The sequence below is a fragment of the Rattus norvegicus genome, chromosome 5 (assembly GCF_036323735.1).
Source record: "Rattus norvegicus strain BN/NHsdMcwi chromosome 5, GRCr8, whole genome shotgun sequence".
Classification (NCBI taxonomy): Eukaryota; Metazoa; Chordata; class Mammalia; order Rodentia; family Muridae; genus Rattus; species Rattus norvegicus.
The window spans coordinates 8339456-8359264 of record NC_086023.1 but is presented as its reverse complement, the minus strand read 5'-3'; the positions used below and the strand labels follow the sequence as shown (position 1 = coordinate 8359264).

The 19809-nt window shown below is 40.4% G+C and overlaps 1 protein-coding gene across 2 annotated transcripts in view; it reads left to right on the top strand.

The window, feature by feature from the left end:
• Kcnb2 (potassium voltage-gated channel subfamily B member 2) overlaps nt 1–19180 on the top strand; it is a 471100-nt gene extending 451920 nt beyond the window's left edge. The window contains exon 3 of one of the 2 annotated variants that reach the window (XM_063287085.1): nt 4159–19180. In XM_063287085.1, coding sequence (XP_063143155.1) covers nt 4159–6303 — 2145 coding nt within the window. In that variant the 3' untranslated portion in view covers nt 6304–19180. The remainder of the gene's footprint in view (nt 1–4158) is intronic. The other variant, NM_054000.2, reaches the window with a different exon arrangement.
• The last annotated feature ends 629 nt before the right edge of the window (nt 19181–19809 follow it).

Below are 19809 nucleotides of genomic sequence, written 5' to 3'. Positions count from 1 at the left end.
ACATAATCCCAGTACTTGTGAAGCTTAGACAGAAGGAATAGTAGTTCAAGATCTTTCTCACCTACATTGTAGAATCGAGGCCACCCTGGAATATGTCAGATGTTCTAAAACAAACAAACAAACAAACAAACAAACAAACAAACAGTGTGGAAGGATCTCCAGTGTTTCTTACACTTACCGCTCTTAATGCTTTACAAAGGGCTTTCTTCGTGATCTAGTCAGGGATCCTCTGAAGCAGGTGGGGTACCTCATTTTGAGATGAACCTGCTTTGTCTTCAAACCCAACAGAACCAACACGTGTTTTAATCCTTGCCCTGAATTTCTTTCCACCGCAAGGTTATCTACAGATAATGTCGTAAGTTGATGTGACTAAGGCCAGTCTTGGGCTGCTGTGCATACTCAAACAGAAATCCAGGAGGCCAACTCTGAGTGGTCACTGTGGAAGTGTTGGAGCCCTCCACAACCCCATGCCAAGCTATCATGCCTGTGTCAAAACAAAGGACAAGAATATTCATCCCATGACTCAAGAGAGAAAAGACTCATCCCGAAAGAATGCCTGTTCCCCATAACTAAATTCTTGCGTCGTACTCAGGACAAGATTTTTCAAAGCCTCCTCTTTAAGTTTCTTTTTCTTAAGCAACAAAATTTAATTGCATCCATTCAACCAAATGTCAGGGTCATTCATGACATGTCTTTGGTTTGGTTTATAGTCATGACTAGAATAAGAAAAAATGTCAAAGTAAACATAGAACCACTAAATGCCAGTGAGAAAGAGACCTTGGCAATGAGCTAATTCAAATCTCCAAGGAAAGTGGACCAACATCACATAGATAGTTGCTTGGAAGAGCCACTTCCTTTTCCATGAGCAAACCTAAGTCCACTTGCTAAAGCTGAGAGAAACAGTTTGGCTCTGCTGGGCCTGGAGGCCAATTCCAGGCAATAGATTAAAAGCCTGAGTCAGTCATGTCCTAACTTGTACATGGCTGTAATAAGTAAAGTAGTGCACATCTCATCAGGGTTCATTGTACTTAGTGTAAATATCCATGTTTAGAGGTTTATCCTATAGCTCTGGGCAAACTTTCACAGTTCTTATATTGAAAGTCTCTCCAATAAAATAACAAACATGCATTTGACTTCTTATCACTCTACAAAAATAACCTTGGTGTCTATAGAGTATGTCTGAAAAGCTGTCCTTCTGAGAAAATGCCCAAATGTCACAAGATATTTAAAATGGACCATCCCTCCAAACGGCAGACAAATGGCTTCTAGCAAATTGGCTTCAACGTGAAATAGAAAACAATGCATGTCAGTACCTTTGGTTTTCCTACTGCAAATGTGATATTGCTAGAAGCTTGAATGTTTAGGTTTTTCTACAATAATTCCCTTTCTTCAAAGATGTCCTCTGGCCCATCTCATATGTATGCTAACTTTTCAAGTATTAAATGAAGTTATCTTGATCAGGTTGTAAACATGTAGATTATAGTCTGCATTAATATTACACAGCATTTCTGGGTTTAAAATTTTTTAACTAAGAAATAAAACAGCGGGCTGGAGAGATGGCTCAGAGGTTAAGAGCACTGACTGTTCTTCCAGAGGTCCTGAGTTCAATACCCAGCAACCACATGGTGGCTCACAACTATCTGTAATGGGATCTGATGCCCTCTTCTGGTGTGTCTGAAGACAGCTACAGTGTACTTACATATATAAAATAAATAAATCTTAAAAAAGAAATGAAACAGCTTTGAGTACGAGGAGAACTGAAGACCTACTATTCTCTGTCCAAAGGTTGAGAGATAGGAGCAACACAGCACATGCCTAGCATGTGTAAGATCCGGGGCCTGGTTCTGACACCAGCCTTGTAAAATAGTAAGACAGATTCATTTGCATTTCTGATTTTCTTCTTTCCCTCAAAATTGACAAATATCAGTATCATCGCAGAAATCGTTCTGTGGAACTACTCAATGTGGGATCTAGAGTACAGGTATCTGTACAAGAATGGTGGAAGAAATCCCAAGATTAAGGTATCCAGAGCTGGGTGTGGTGGCATGTGCTTGTGGGAACCAGAGACAGGAAGTTCAGAAGTATAAGGCCAGCCTGGGCTGCACAGTGATCTGAAGGCTAGCCTCTGGTACACAATGAAACCCTGTCTTAACAAAAGAAAATTCCCAGTGTAATAATGAGAGTGTGCCCCCTAAAAGCTGCACAGGCAGACCTGGTTTCTTGTGTGAGAGTGTGATACCAGATAAGAGGCGGTCAGTGACTTCAGAGACAAAAGATGTAGGGGTTAGCCTGCCCTTGCAGGAAAACTTCAATGTGAATTCCTAACTTGTCTCCAGTAAACAATTCTTTATCTGTAGGCTCATCTAAATAGACATTCTTACTGGCTTTTCCACTTAGCACTCCACAAGTCTCTAAGACTAGATGATGACATGTGGTCCTGTTGAGATTCACTGGCCCACCTTTTAAAGTGAAGAGTTGATTCATTGAAAGACTGATTGATTTTGAAATTTTATACAGTATATTTTGATTGCATTTTTCCCATCCCCTTTTCTTCCTAGATTCTTCTCACCAACCTCCACCCATACTCCACTCGCATTCCCTCTCTCTCTCTCTCTCTCTCTCTCTCTCTCTCTCTCTCTCTCTCTCTCTCACACACACACACACACACACACACACACAATGTATACAAACCAATGTTTTTCACAGTTTAATAAGTATTGAGCTCTGGCCTCAAGTGGAATCATTGTGCTTGAAATGTTAACTAGATGCTGAGTCTCTATGTAAAACAGTCACTGTTTGGTGATTTTTCTCAGAGCCAAATACAAAACCTGTTACTAATAATACCTGTCAAAGTTAAAGAGCATTAGCTCAAGGGGTTACTCCTTCCTGCTGGGCATCCATTCATGCAAGGACATAGATAAAGAGCTAAGAAAGCCAGTTTACCCAAACTGGGCAGAACATTTCCTACTCCAAGAGCTAAGTGCTCCAAATATATCAATTTTTCTAAGCATAGATACACCCCCAATTGCTCTCTAATGAATCTTTCTGATATGCCCAGCCATAATATAGAATGTTAAGTTAGAATCAGGGAATTCCCCTTTACACTATCTCTATTTTGTGTGGATTTACAGATTCCCCAAATACCCTTTCTGGACCTTTGTGTCACTCGCTATCCTGAATTCCTGGGTCAAAAATCTGGATCTCTTTAATCTATTTAGAAATGTCTGCATGCTATGTAATTACTACAGCAACCATGGAGTGGTTTATGACTATTACACGTATTCAACATATTTGTAAACAAGACACAGAAAGGTTAAATAATGTGTCCAAGGTCTCACAGTAAAAGAAATAGCCAATGTCAGAGTTTAGGCAGCTGACTCCAAAACTCAGTCACTAGATCCTCTTCTCACTTCTTTCTGATGTTGGCCTCTTTCTTCCCATTGTGTTACTCTTCCCTCATCCTGGGGCATCTGTCTGTCCTTCACTGTCATCGCTGTCTGTTCTTCAGAGTCTTCATGAAAAAAGTCTTCCTGAATGAAGTTAGCACATGATCTTCTTCTCCCACGTAATGTTGAGCAGAAATCTGCATTCCAGACAAAGACTATCCCTGATTACTTGTCAAATCAATGCTGACCAATGAGAAGTCTTTGTTTTTAGAAGGCTTCCTGCCTGGCCACTCCTTCATATTTTGGTTCTGCATTGGTGTGCACAGCTGTAAAAACAAAGCTTTGAGATTCTCTATCAATCCTACATAGCATGTAAGATAATTCACTCAAGCAAACACAAACCTGATAGCTATGAAAAGAAAGTTGAGCTACCTAAGAGAGACCAGATGATTACCCCCCCAAAAGGTATGACAACCATATGGAGGCTTCAACCAATTGGTGGTAGCTCAAACCTCAGACAGTGGTGAGTAAGGAGAACTCAGGATCTGTCAAATTACTGAAATCTAAACGTGCATGAGGTTGTTAAGCACAATTTCTCATAAAGAGTTAAAGTATTCGTATTCCTTAGGGAACTCAAGGTTATAAAGACCTTTGTAAAGCCTTTCTGGAATAACTAAGAGCATTCTCTATCATTCAAAGAACCGCCAATGCATGTGTGGTTGCCAGAGCAACAAAGAGGCTTTGCTAATGTGGACCTCCTTCTCCTTTCCAGATCCTGGCCATCGTGTCTATCCTGTTCATCGTCCTTTCCACCATTGCTCTGTCTCTCAACACACTTCCGGAGCTGCAAGAAAACGATGAATTTGGGCAACCCAGTGACAACCGGAAGTTGGCGCACGTAGAGGCTGTGTGCATTGCTTGGTTTACCATGGAGTACCTTTTACGATTCCTGTCCTCACCAAATAAATGGAAATTCTTTAAAGGCCCACTGAATGTCATTGACCTCCTGGCCATCTTGCCATACTATGTAACCATCTTCCTCACCGAGTCCAACAAAAGTGTGCTGCAGTTCCAGAATGTGAGACGCGTGGTCCAGATCTTTCGAATCATGCGCATCCTCAGGATCCTGAAACTCGCCAGACACTCGACGGGCCTGCAGTCTCTGGGTTTCACCCTCAGGCGGAGTTACAATGAGTTGGGTTTATTAATACTGTTTCTGGCCATGGGAATAATGATATTTTCCAGTTTGGTGTTTTTCGCTGAGAAAGATGAAGATGCTACAAAGTTCACCAGTATCCCTGCATCATTTTGGTGGGCTACCATCACCATGACCACTGTGGGCTATGGTGACATTTACCCTAAAACACTGTTAGGGAAAATTGTGGGTGGCCTTTGCTGCATTGCAGGAGTCCTGGTTATTGCCCTTCCTATCCCCATCATTGTGAACAATTTCTCTGAGTTCTATAAGGAACAAAAACGCCAGGAGAAAGCTATTAAAAGGAGAGAGGCTCTTGAAAGAGCCAAAAGAAATGGAAGCATCGTTTCTATGAACTTAAAGGATGCCTTTGCTAGAAGTATGGAACTGATCGACGTGGCCGTGGAGAAGGCTGGAGAGTCGGCCAATATCAAGGACTCCGTGGATGATAACCACCTGTCTCCAAGCCGGTGGAAGTGGGCCAGAAAGGCGCTGTCGGAAACAAGCTCCAACAAGTCTTACGAGAATAAGTACCAGGAGGTTAGCCAAAAAGACTCCCACGAACAGCTGAACAACACTTCTTCCTCCAGCCCACAGCATCTGAGCGCCCAGAAGCTGGAGATGCTATACAATGAAATCACCAAGACACAGACTCATTCCCACCCGAACCCAGACTGCCAAGAACAGCCAGAGAGGCCATCTGCCTATGAGGAGGAGATAGAAATGGAAGAGGTGGTCTGCCCACAGGAGCAGCTGGCTGTGGCACAGACCGAGGTCATCGTGGACATGAAGAGCACCTCCAGCATTGACAGCTTCACCAGCTGTGCCACTGACTTCACGGAGACTGAGAGGTCACCCCTGCCACCACCCTCTGCCTCTCACTTGCAGATGAAGTTCCCCACCGACCTCCCAGGAATGGATGAGCACCAAAGAGTCAGGGCACCTCCATTCCTAACACTAAGCAGAGATAAGGGGCCTGCTGCCAGGGAGGCTGCACTGGATTATGCCCCAATTGACATAACTGTGAACCTCGATGCTGGGGCTTCCCATGGTCCTTTGCAACCTGACAGTGCCAGCGACAGCCCCAAGAGCTCGCTGAAAGGGAGCAACCCCCTCAAGTCTAGATCCCTAAAAGTGAACTTTCAGGAAAACAGAGGCAGTGCACCCCAGACCCCACCCAGCACAGCCAGGCCACTGCCAGTAACCACAGCTGACTTTCCGCTCACCACCCCCCAGCACATGAGTACCATTCTTCTAGAAGAAGCCCTCCCCCAGGGACAGAGACCCTTGCCGGGGGCTGATGTTTCAGCACACTGTCAGGGACCATCCAAAGGTCTATCCCCACGAGTTCCCAAGCAAAAACTGTTTCCTTTCTCTTCTAGAGAAAGGAGGAGCTTCACTGAAATAGACACTGGAGAAGACGAAGACTTCTTGGACCTCCAAAGGCCAAGACCAGACAAGCAAGCAGATCCCAGCCCCAACTGCTTAGCAGATAAGCCTGGAGAGGCCAGAGACCCTTTAAGAGAAGAGGGCTGTGTGGGTTCCTCCTCTCCCCAGAACACAGACCACAACTGTAGGCAAGACATTTACCAGGCTGTGGGTGAAGTCAAAAAGGACAGTAGTCAAGAAGGGTACAAGATGGAGAACCACTTGTTTGCCCCAGAAATTCATTCTAACCCAGGAGACACAGGTTATTGCCCCACTCGTGAGACCAGCATGTGACTAGTTATAAAAGCAATAAAAGAAAAAGACTCATTTCTTAAAAATGCATTAAAATGCCGTGAACTAAAATATGAGAAACCCCGCCCCCTAATACCAGTGCATAAAATGTTATTTTTGCATGGCATGAACAGCTTAGTTTAAGGATTGTTTAAATAAAGAGTTGAGACTGCATTTTGTAACAAACAAAACCGAGTCCTGAACAGTGAGCAAATAAAGTGCTCTCTTAGGAACCAGTGCTCAGCCCTGTCTGACAGTTTTGCTCCTTAAATTTCCGACAGCAGGCAAGTTTCGAAGTTTTAACTCTTACATCCCAATGAACTTTAGAATTTGCACATGAAAGGATGAAATGTTGTTGCATGTGTTCATGCTTATGGGGAGTAAGGTGCTTTCAGCTTGCAAAACATAACTTTGTCAATAGGCCTGGATGGAAACATGTCACAAACATGTGGACATGACCTTTCTGAGACACAGGTTCCTCCACAGCTACAGCCTGAGGAGCTGTCCAGACTTCCTGTTGCAAAACTGTAACCTCTTCTTAACCCGTTTTGTGCATCTTGCTTTAGATTATAAAGCTCTTGTGTTTGTTTAAAAGAATACAGTATTTTTATTTATTTAGGATATAATTTGAGGGGTGTGTTTATATGTATTTTCATTTATTTGGGATACAATTCACATGGTATTTTTCTTTTCTTGCTTTTGCTTAGTTGTTGCAATTGTGATGTCCTTTATAAATTATGGAGATTATAAGATTTAATGACCAGATATCAAGTATTTGGAATTTAAGCTTTTACTTTGGCCTATAAACTAAATATCATGTCATAGGCCATTATAGAAATTCACTTAACTAAACCTGAAAATGTACAGAAGGCTCTATTATAAAATAAAATTTTTAATTAGTATTCCATGTTTGGGAATCACCTTTAAAACAATGTCTTTTGCACTCCAAACATGGCTGTAGTTTCCTCTGCTGTCCAACAGGTAAAGATCTGTTAAAAATGATCCATGAAATGACTTTTAACAAACTCAAAGTAGAACCACCTTATGTTACAAAGCTGATCCCAGCATGAGTTACCAGGCTAGAAGCCCAGATGTGGGCCACTAAATAGTTTTCAATATAGGGTAGAGACCTAGATGACAATACGAGTTGCAGAATGATCTTCTTGCAGACTTCGAATCCTTCCAAGAATGGCAGAACACTCCCAGTAATGGCAGCAACCAGACTCTCTCAGGTTTCCAAGCCTAGAACCTCTTTAAAAAGACTTTCCTTGCTGAAGGTCACGCCAGGTATTTTCTTACTGGGAACACAAAATCCAGAGGCACTGAGCCCTGGACACTGAAGGTTACCCTGTTCATTGACCCCACCTTGCTTTGTGGAAATCAAGGCTCTACTTACTGGTACTTACAGCTACCAGCTGTGCAGTCTCCAGTGTGGCTCCAACCTCCTGGGATCTCTCCTGCATCAAAATAAAAATATAGACGAAATTATGTCTAAGCCCACTTACGGTCTCAAAGTACTGATGTCGAAGTTTCCGGGCAATGCTCAGGCTTTGCAGCAGCAAAATGCATTTCATGCATGTGTGTGTGTAGTCCAGGGAAATGGGGAGACCGCCAGCACAAACTACAAAATGTATCATTTAAGGGGGGAAAGTGTAAATTTTATTCCTTAAAAAAAAAGTTTAGAAAAATAGCCCAAATATTTAGAATCTAAGTCTTTGATGTCATTTAATTAACAGGATCTGGTCATTAAATCTCAGATAAGGAAACAAATCTTGATTTTAGTTAAAAATCTAAGCAGTCCTGATGTTAAGAATAATGTAAAATATTTCTTTTGTCCCATTGTGCTTAGGATTTCTTAATGGTTTTCATGTTTATTTCAAAGCAAAACCTTTAAGAGTTTATAGTCATTAATTATTGATATTTATATTCTGCATACTTCTTTTTGTGTCTAAAGACTGTGTTGATCAGTTTTTGTAAACTAGAGTATTCGGATTTTCTATATATAGTTTTACAAAGTCAAGCAGGTATATCTATTGTTAGATGAATGTAAGTTAGGAAGATCATTTTCTTTATACAGCCTCACGAAGCACTTATTTTCTAAGGTCTCCTATTGATGAATCTATTTTTTTTATTCATCTGGCTTCATAAGCGGACTTACTGCCCTGTCATATGACCAGTGTTCCATGTTCCTGTCTGTCAGGCCCTCTCCTGAGAACTCTGTTCCACAATGCTTATGATAGGGACCCTTGTCCAGTTCCTGCTGTTTTCCCTGGAAGCATTTCTCCCAAGCACTCTCTCCCTTTCATCCTCAGAGTTTGTTTGGAAAATTGTCGTTTATTTCAATTTTATGTTCTAAAGAATTTTTTTAATCCCTTGGAAATTTCAATCTTTGAGTCTTTCTAGTTCCTCTGAGACAAAAATCTTCAGGTAGGAGAAACACATGAACACTTTCCTCTAAGAAATCTTTATGTCGTTTCACAAGGAGGTATCGCCCAGAATGCACCTGTGAACCCCTTCTAACCTTCAGCAAATGCCGTCAAACTCAGAGGAGAATATGTAAGTCTGGGAAGACCTGGATACATCTATCAAGTGGAGTTCTTTTTGAAGTCTTTTGTTCTACATTAAAAGTTCATGCCCATGCTGCAACTTACTCCATGTTTCAGAATTTTTAAATGCTGTTTTATATTATGTATCAACTAGTAAAACTGAATCTTATGAATTCAAGTACCTCTTTTGTATCCCTTGGAAAACATCACCCAAGCTTAGGAAGGACTACCTGAAGGAGCTGTTGGAAAGTTGTGCTTCCAAGAGCTCATTTCACCATTAGCTAGCTCAGTGATCAGGGATAAACACCAGTGAGAAAGATTATTCAAATGGCCTCAAAATAACACGGTCCTTCAAATGGCTAAGCTGTTTCTGCCCACTCTTGACCAGTGCAAATTGCCTCAAGATGTTTTTAATTTCAAAGATAAGAGCATAGAAACGGGTATGCATTGAGTGCCGAATATCGACTGATGGTAGAGGACCGGCCTAGTGTGCATGACACCCTGCTTAATCCCCAGCACTGTAGAAGTCAAAGGGGAAGACAGGAAGAAATGTCTTAAGTAGGTCCACACCAAGTGGATCCCTGAAACTGACCTAATTGTTCTCTAAACATCTCACTAGAAATGCTCTCACTCTGACACAGTCAACTACTTTAAAGCAATACGTGAGCAAGCAGGATCATAATGAGACCAGATCTGTTAGCAAAAGAGAGTTGGTGCCCAGTGTCCATTCCCATATTCTCTTGCTAACATTCTGACTCTCAGGCTGGCCACGGAAATTTTACAATTTATCGTCTCTTGAAGTTATAAAGGGTGAAAGAAAAGCTTAGGTATGTTTCTTCTCAACAGCTTTCAGAATTATCGGTAAAGACAGAGATGTTCTGTTCCACCTAGGCTAGTGGCGGACCCTGACCTCACACACACCATCTGGCTCTAAGTCTGGCGTTCTAATGCATCACTGGAAAGGGTGTTCGATGGTCAAAATTACGTAAACAAAAAACATCTTGATAAGATGAGGGTTTTATTTTAAAGTAGCAAATCTGTTGGGTAGTAAGAGCTATGGACCAAGTTCGGCATTTCTGGTGGCCAGTTGGTAATTCTGGCTGCAGCACAGCCCTTTGCTAAAGAGAAGGCTTCACTGGTTGCAGCTCGGTGTGGCACACACATGAGGCAGAAGGCTATAGAAGACCACGTGATCTTCCTGAACAAATGCAGACAGGGCTAAAATTATCCCCAATCCAAACCGAAACACATCATTGACTGAGTTTTATCACTAGAATGCTGTTCACTCATTCAAACAACTCTCAATGAACATCTCTCTCTCTCCTGTGCCAACCACAGTAGCCTGACAAGGAAGGGCTCAGCTCTTAGCCTCCTGTCGCTCCCAGCTGCAAGCACTGACAGGAAGCTGAAGATACTGTGGTTGCTGCTAAAAGGTCACCTATCAGACAGAAAAAGAATCACCCAATGACCTCATCAGAGAATTACAGAACATACATAAATTATATTACTTTCCCAAAGAACTATTTTTCTAAGAAATAGATGAACTGAATAAAGCCTAATTTATATTGATGTTTGAACCAAGTTTATTTTTCATGCTTGAAATGGCAAATTGTTGATCTGATTACATGAGGTCATGAACTATCTTTGTTATCTGATAAATTAAAAGATAATATTTTATGGTTGGGAATGAACCTCAGTGGTAGAGTACTTGTCTGCATGAGGCCACAGATTCAATTACCAATACAGAAACAAAAAAAATATGATTATTTAAATTAGATATATTTCTCATCAAAATAGCTAATAATGGTATGTCACAATAACTAAAGCAAAATTTAAGTAGTAGGAAAGGACTGAAAATTTTTACATTTATGAGCAGCATGTTAGTGCTTTTTTCCTGTAGTCTCTTGGCAATATTACATGAATATATCATTATTCCCCACTCAATCCTCTAAACTCTTCACATTGAAAAATCAACATTCAAAGTCCCTTGGTTTGGCTCAAAGAATTTAATCACTAGGTCTATGGAGATTTGAAGGTATATTTGGTTATTTTGCCACTGCAATCTCAAAGTAATAAGTAGATAAATAAAACATAGATAGATAGATAGATAGATAGATAGATAGATAGATAGATATGAAAAAAGAGAAAAAGAAATGCATTTGGTGGCACATGCTCTATCCTAGCACTTGGGAAACAGGAGGACCCTGAGTCTAAACACAGCTTGTCACTACATAGTGAATTTCAGATTAGCTCGACCACATACTAAGGCCATCTCATAAAGGGAGAAAGAGAAGGAGGAAGAGGAGGGGTGAAAGAGGAGGAAAAGCAGAAGCAGTAGCAGCAACGTCAGACATAGTGCTATACAGTGGAGTCCCTACACTCAGGAGGCAGAGGTAGGCTAATACTGAGTTCAAGGCCAGCCTAGTCTATATAAGAAGTTCCAATCCAGACAGAGATACACAGTGAGACACTGTCTTTAAAGATAGATGGGGGGGGGGGGAGGAAAGAAAATAAAAAGAAACTCTGAGATGTAACAGAAATGAAACCGTTTAAAGGCCAGTTTCTGCTAAGGAGAGGAAGGCCTTGGCTCTGCAGTTCTGGTGAGCAGCCACCCACGCTGTAGTTAACACCGGGATGTGCTGCAATCCTCTCATGGTTTCAATGGCCATTTTTTCCACTTGCCTTTGTAAAATACAATCACACGGATCCTTGTTTACCACCATCGTTAACATGCATTACCTTCCTTAGTAACACTAAAAAGCTTGCATATATATATATATATATATATATATATATATATATATTCATTTCGAAGCCAGCAAAAGACAAAAATATAAAAGAAGAAAAATTCTTAAACGTAAGTAATTATTATTCTTATTTGGTGGATATATTTGTATAAATGTTGTACTTATAAAAAATACATGTGTAAAATTTAAATACTTAGAAGATACATGAAGAATAAAATCAGAAGTTACTTCTTATCCTCAAACAATCCCAGATTACTGTTGACACCTAACGACTCTTTCCTGAGCATCTCTGGTTTGCCTGAAGGTAATGTATGCAATCAGTCCAGGTTATAGCCTAGCAGATGTTTGTTATTTAAATGATCCTGTTCCCATGTGAAATCCAGTCCCACAGAGTGGGCTAGAAATAACATGACAAGACGGCTATGTCTGTTCTCTAAGATCTCCAAGGTTCTTTTCTGTTTCCTTAGACACAAGGTGCTTCCTTTCATTATTTAATTTAATATCCAGATTCCACCACATAATTTCTAAACATTCCAGCTTAAAAATAAATAGTTGTTGGATATTTAGTGACAGTATGTGAAGATATTTTCAATTTCTAAAGGGAAAGATGAATGCAAGATAATATTACAGCCAAAAACCATGTTTACTAATTAAAAATGACTTAAAAACACAGAGAATGTAGGAACTCTCTCTAGGTAGCCCAAATTGACCTCAGAATCGCAATCCTCTGTCTCAGCTGTCTATGAAGTAACCATTTTTGAGCATTTTGTTTCATATTTTTCAATCCCATTCTCTAGTTAAGCCAACACCACCAACTGCTTTAGTAAAAGCCAAATGCTGGTCTGAGCAGTGTAGATTCTGTTCATCTGCAGAGGGACCCACAGACAACGAGATGACTGTGGGACCCACTGACAAGCAATGAGATGAAAATAGGACTCACTGACAATCAACAGGATGATGGTGGGTACCACTGACAGACAACGGATGATGGTGGGACTCACTGACAGACAACAGGATGATGGTGGGTACCACTGACAGACAACGGATGATGGTGGGACTCACTGACAGTCAACAGGATGATGATGGGACCCACTGACAGACAACAGGATGATGATGGGACCCACTGACAGACAATGAGATGATGATGGCACCCACTGACAGAAAATGATGGTGAGACCCACTGACAGACAACAAGATGGTGGTGGGACCCACTGACAGACAACAAGATGGTGGTGGGACCCACTGACAAACAAGATGACAACGGGACCAACTGACAGACAATAAGATGACAGTGGACCCACTGACAGACAAGATGGTGGTGGGACCCACTGACAGACAAGATGGTGGTGAGACCCACTGACAGACAAGATGACGGTGGACCCACTGACAGACAACAAGATGGTGGGAGAGTTTTTCTTACAGTTACTTTTCATGTTTTTCAAACTGAAACAGATTTGAGGCAGCATAACAAGGCAGAACAATAGCCTCTCAGAATGACGACACATGACAACGAGAGACAAAAGGCTCAGAGGTGTATCACAATATCCACCCTCCTGCCTTCAGCTTAGGTCTCCTTTGCTGCTCAGTGCAGGGAAAAATAATTTGAAAATTGTACATAGATATAGCAGTCAAGGCCCTTCAGTCCCACCCCTAGATCCCTGCCACCATTCCTTCCCAAGTCCATGTATTCTGCAAAGGGTGAGATTCTATTTGCACAGAAAGGGGGTTGGTAACCAGGAGTAAGGACAAGTTCTCTGCCCTTCACAGTGCACATGTCCCCTGCATGCAGTCAGAAGCAACGAGGGCCAGGCATTCCTGTGTTCACAACTCCTTTTTCTTTTCTTTTTTCTTTTTCTTTTTTTTTTTTTTTTGGAGCTGGGGTCCGAACCCAGGGCCTTGTGCTTGCTAGGCAAGTGCTCTACCGCTGAGCTAAATCCCCAACCCCACAACTCCTTTTTCTTTTTGCTTCCCCTCTGTGTTTGGGACCCTGCACTTGTGACCCTGTACACTATGCTTTCAGGGCACCCCACGTGATGCCCCAAATTACAAAAAATCTCGGTTGTCTACATCATGATTAATGCTCCATATCTGTGCTGGACTGTACAGTGTGTGTCACTTTGACATCGCTGCCACTGTGGGAGTCTAGACAATAACTCAGACTAGTGGGGTGGGGGTAGTAATGGGTGTACAGACAGTGCTGGCTTCTTGGTCCTCAACAACTATTTTCATATACCTTCTACTGGAAGACTATGATGCAGCTCCTTATGTGACCCTGGTAGAGAAGGGAGTATCTTCTAAACTCCCCATAGATATAGACTGCTATATCTATGCTGGCCAGAAATTCCACGGTAGCCAAATCACTCTTAAAGCAAGATGCAGCCAACATTTTCTTTCTTTCTTTTTTTTAAAGGTCTGTTTATTTATTATATATAAGTACACTGTCGTTGTCTTCAGACACACCAGAAGAGGGCATTGGATCCCATTACAGATGGTCATGAGTCACCATATACTTGCTGGGATCTGAACTCAGGACCTCTGGAAGAGCAGTCAGTGCTCTTAAGCACTGAGCCATCTCTCCAGACCCGCAGCCAACATTTTTATTTGAAGCAGATGAGTTACGCTTTTTTTTTTTTTGCCTGCAAGTTTTATACAAATCACTATATTTGATTAAAATTGGGAAGTTTTTTTTTAAGGAAAATAGACTCAAAAGGAAAAATTACTAATATTAACCAAAATTACTTACTCAACAGGAATGCTGTCACCAGAAATAATAAAAATATATATACTACTAAAATTGCAATGAAGAATTAGTAAAATTATTTTAATTCAGCTCAAAATCAAATAGAGAAAAAAAAAGAGAAATCTGCACCTCACAAAGCATTAGGTTTATCACACAACAATCAAGTTGCAAATATATGCAGCTTTAAAGAGGTATATCTTAAACCATAAAGATTCAAAAGTGAAAATGTGGCAAATATGTGGTGGCATTAGCTCAGTGGCTTTAATTTAGCTATATAATAGCTGTGTGTGCGCTTAGCACCTTGCTTTCAATGAAATATTTTATTTTCTACTATTGCTTATAGATTATTTGCTTGCTTGTTATGCTTTATTTGAGGAGAAGAGGATTCATAGAAAAAATGGAGGGTTTGAAGGGAGAGATTATTGGATAATTTATTATTACCTACTATGCCTGGAATGTGTTGAAACTATGTGGCCTTCCCCATCCCTGTCTCTCCCTTTCCTCTTTCCAGGCTTCCCTATCCCGGTTTGAAAGGACAGATTCTGTCATCATGTCTCAGATCTTGCTTCCTCTGAGTTTTAAGTCCTCCCCTGACTCTCCAGCACATACAAGGGGTCCTTCCCCAGGGCCCACCTGCTTAGAGTGCACAAGCATCACATCAAAAGCAGGGACAGATGTGCCATTAACAATAAAACTAAAGCCAGAAGGCTTAGAGGCCAAGGGGACACTGTCTCAATACAGAAAAAAACGTGATTTGACAGTTTCTTTCCTTAGGAGTAACAAAAAGTACAGTTTGAGCAGCAGTACTGTGGTCAAGCTTGGACCCTTGCCCTGCTAATTATGTGCTCTGAGTTGCACATAGGCTGAGGTATACTCATAGACAAAATGAAGTGTTTTTAAGTCTCTACCAAGCTTTAAAACTTGAAAGGAAATAGCTGAGTTGTTGAGGAATATGGGACCAAATTCACTAACATTTCCCAAGGCAACCATCTCAAATGCAAATCTTTCTACTAAATATGTGTTTAGCCAAAGGGTGGGTCTATTTTCAGGACAATAGGCCAAAAGGAACATACCAATACATCTTTTTCATTTTCTATAGTAATATACATTTTAATCAGGGAAAACTTGGATTTGGGTAAGTTTTCATATAGTTCTGGGACAAAACTCCAATAGCCATCCATACAAAATCTTAACAAAAGATGCTAGGGTGGAAAGAAAGCCATACAGAGAAGCTCATACCTGTCATACATCTTATTATAAGGAATTCATATATGGATTGGAATTTTAATTTTTTATTTCATGTAAAAAGCATCTTTAGATAACAATGTGAAATAAATATTACATATTTTACTATAAATATGTAGATTTTTAAAGGCTATTATAACTTAAATGAGATGGAAAATAGGTAAATGCCAGGTTTACTGTTGGACAAGTAGTAGATATGCAATTTAAAAAAATAATTCCAAAGGAAATGGTTCGAGTCACACTTGTGTTTGCAATACTGAGCTCCCAGATTCTTCTGTAACTTTGTATGTGTGTTCAATTAAAACCCACTGTTATATAAAATGTAATGCATTTTATTTGTTAAGATATATATATATGTGTGTATATATATATATACCCTATGTTGTTTTCAAGAGGGATATTATCTTAACAATAGCATACTATGAAAGCTAGTACTACATTTTTAACCTAATTGCCTTAAATTTTAGCATTCAATAGGCGAGTGTCAATTTCTTCTTGAGGAAAACAGCTTCCTCAATGATTTCACTTCATTGTCTGAGTCTGTTACATTTTTCTGTTACCATAAATTTATGCTTACATCATCATCTTGGGAACATTCAACACAGTAGTGTGTTTTCCTGTTTTACATATCTGCAAGCCTGTGGATCCATTTCGTGATTGGTTCACAGCCAGTTCATTTGCATAGTTAAAATAACTGGCCCTTTGTCAACTATTTTGTGAGTACAAGGGCTTTGGCATTAAACACGTGTTTCCTCATTAAATGATTTTGTCTTAAAAATCTAAAGTATAATCTGTCATCAGTGCAGATGTCATCAGAGACTTTTGCTTTGCCTATTCTAATGTTAAATCTTACTGATCAAAATGTGATTCCGAGGGGGCTAATTTTTCATGTCAATGTCTTTAAAATGCTGGGTTATGAAACTGAGATGAACCCCCACATCTTGTGACAATGAATGATGACCAGTGGACGCCATACAGCACAACACTCTGTACACTCAGCCTGACACACTGCAGCAACCTCATCCAAAGCAGGCTGACCACTGTGGAACCAGACTGTGCTAACTCTGATCCTAAAGTTAAGCTAGCCCTGCAGCTCTCCTACTGAATCTACAAAAGAATTTCCAAGATACAGTAAAACTTCATTCTCAGAGGATCTGGTAGCCATCACTGGAAAACTGAAAACAAACCCTACTTTAATTTTAATGAATTTTTGTTTGTTTAATTGGCTTGGGGTGATTATTTTGGAGATATTTGGTTGGTTGTGGCTTTGGGGAGATGGCAGCTCTTTGTGGGGGTTGCCTAGTAATTTTATAATACACTACTTAGTTTGGGCTTTCAACTCATTATAATGCTTAAAAGAATAATTAATGTTCTAAATCATAATTGCATGACAGTTTAGATCGTCTCACTGTTTAGTTATAGCCTAATGGGTACTGTGTTCCTCTGTTCCCAACAATAAAGTTCCTAGTTTATTAAATAGTATTCAAACAGAAAATTATGCTGCCCAAACAGGTTGAAGTATACGATACTCTATGTAGCTTATACAAAACTTCCATGCACACAGTTGTATGTCTGCTACATTTTAAAGCTGCCACTGTGGCCGTCTCATCTTCCTATGCCAACACCTCAGCTGTGGTGTCCTGTGGTGTCCTGTACATAGGCTATGGTACAAACACAGCTGTAATCTGCTTATTCAACGTCAAGTCCACAAGGTCTGAGGCAATGCAATGACACTGTAATCCAAACGGCGCACTGTGCAAGTCACCTTCACCCCTGCGTTCTTTGCCACAAATGCTGACACAGTGTTTTTAAGTATTTTTTTCAGACTTGTAATAAACATATCTGTATCATATCTACATAGTCAAGCTATGTCTAGTAATTCAGTTTTAAAATGTTGCCTAGTAACTAAAGAAAAATATCTACTAAATTTCCCATATAATTGTTCAAATTCTCTTCTGTTGTCAATATAGGCCTGTCTCTATTATATGTAAAATACAAGAAGGGCCCTGTGGTGAGATTTTGCCTGACAAACTTTAGCTGTTAGAACAGGTCAACGAGGGGTTGGGGATTTAGCTCAGTGGTAGAGCGCTTGCCTAGCAAGTGCAAGGCCCTGGGTTCAGTCCTCAGCTCCGGAAAAAAAAAAAAAAAAAGAACAGGTCAATGACTGCACTGTCCTCAGATGTGACTGGGTGTGGGTAAACTCGGTGTTGAAGCACTGCCTAGTGCATGAAGGGCCGTGGGATCAAACCCAACACTAACCAATTTAGATATCTGCAAAATTAATGATTATAGGCATTTAGGTTCTAGCATTTAGGGAAGGGGATGGGGTAAAGGAGGAGGGGAAAATGAAAGAAGATGGCGGGAAAAACAGCACTGCTAATATATGAAGGTATTAAATGGGGGAGTTAACACACACAGAATGTGTTTGTGGAAAATGACTGGTTTGGGGAGGGCACACACAGGCCCTTGTGTGTTTAGGAGGGGATCCTAAATTATCTCCTGGGCTTTCCTCCCTTGGTTTACCAGTCATTTGTTTTTCAATTTTAATTGCTTAACTTGCAAAAGTTATTAATTCAAGATTTAAGGATTATAAGCTTATTGTTAAACTCAGGACAACTCTGTGAAGATTAAATTAATTTTCTGAAAAATTATGATGAAAGTGTTTAGCACTGTTTAATTAATGCATACAAACAGCCTTATTGGGGACAATCTTGGATGGTTTCTCTATATAATTATTAATAAACATCCCATTCTTTTTCTCTCATGTTATAAAGATTTTAATTGTTTTAATGAAGGTCCCTAAGCATCCCCTGGGTTAAAAAATACTCAAAAGTATTTTTGTAAATCTAAGAAGTAAAGTGTGAGAAATCAAATACTAAATGAGGAGTTCTTTAAGTGCTCCTAGACGTGCATATTAAGTAACAACTTCGTAGCTTGGCGCTATACGCATCACTAGGTTTGTAGCTACAGTGCATGGTCCGTCACTCCATTACTGACGTCAACGTCCTAGAGGGTTGTCACATTAGTCTAGAAAAGCTCTGAATGCTGCAGGAGAGAAGAAGAAGCACAGTCAGCATTTTGTGTTAAGATTTCCCAAAGAGTGACCCTGTCTTGTCTGCTCCTGTCATCCTGTACCCTGTTGGCTTTCCACATGGATTCTCGCCAGAAGCTAAAGCACGTGCATAAGTGGCTACGTCTTGTCTCTCTCATCTGCCTCTACATGCTTTATTCCACTATATTTGCTAACAAGATGTTTTCGTTTCAGTTCTGTAAACAGGATGTGGTTTAGCATATGCCTGTTTGTTTGGCTGTCCATCCTGCACCATTAATACAATGCCTTTTCCCCATTTAATGGTGTTTGTATCTATGTCCCTATATCTGCTGCATTTTAACTTCATTAAAAAAACATGATTTTGTATTTATACTTTGCTGATCTATTCAGTAATTCTGCACCAATCAGCAGACTTCTCTGCATGTAGTAGTCTGTACAATTGTTCAACATCAGAATACTTGTTCATGTCAAATGTCTATAAAATTGCCAACATTGTTCTCCATTTCAGTCTGGTAGAATACGTGAGATAGAAAATAAATGTGTAAATGAATCATGTGTCATTTCAGTTCTCTGCATGAAACCACATGAACATTAAGCATGGCACGAATGCCTTCCCCCCAGCCCATGGAAGCCTCACACCTCATTGTCACCTTCAGGCAGATGGTTTTTAGAGAACTGGGAAATGGTCTCAAGTCCAGGGTGGATGGGATCTGGATCTTCTGCCACTCAAAGAAAGCACTTCATTCTTCTTTGCAAAGCAATTCTTTTACAAAGATGACAGGCAAATGTCACTTGCCTTGTACATTTTAAAAACTCAGTGCAGATCCTGGAGAAATGGCTCAGTGGTTACGGTTCTTCCTGCTCTAACAGAGAACCCAAGCTCAGCTTCCAATATCCATGGTGGGCAGCTCACCTGTAACTCTACCTCCAGGGGATCAATCACCCGCACTCACATGTCCATGTGCGTGTACACACACACACACACACACACACACACACACACACACACACAATTTAAAAGAATTTATTTTAAATCTAATGCAGACAACCTTGCTAAAACTCTGGGGTAAAGTAATCAAAAGTCTTTGAGATAGTGTCCCACTGCTATCTGTCCTACAGTCAATTCAAGATAGTCCCTATGGGTAAATTAGGCCTTCATTCTGGACCCAGCACCAGCTT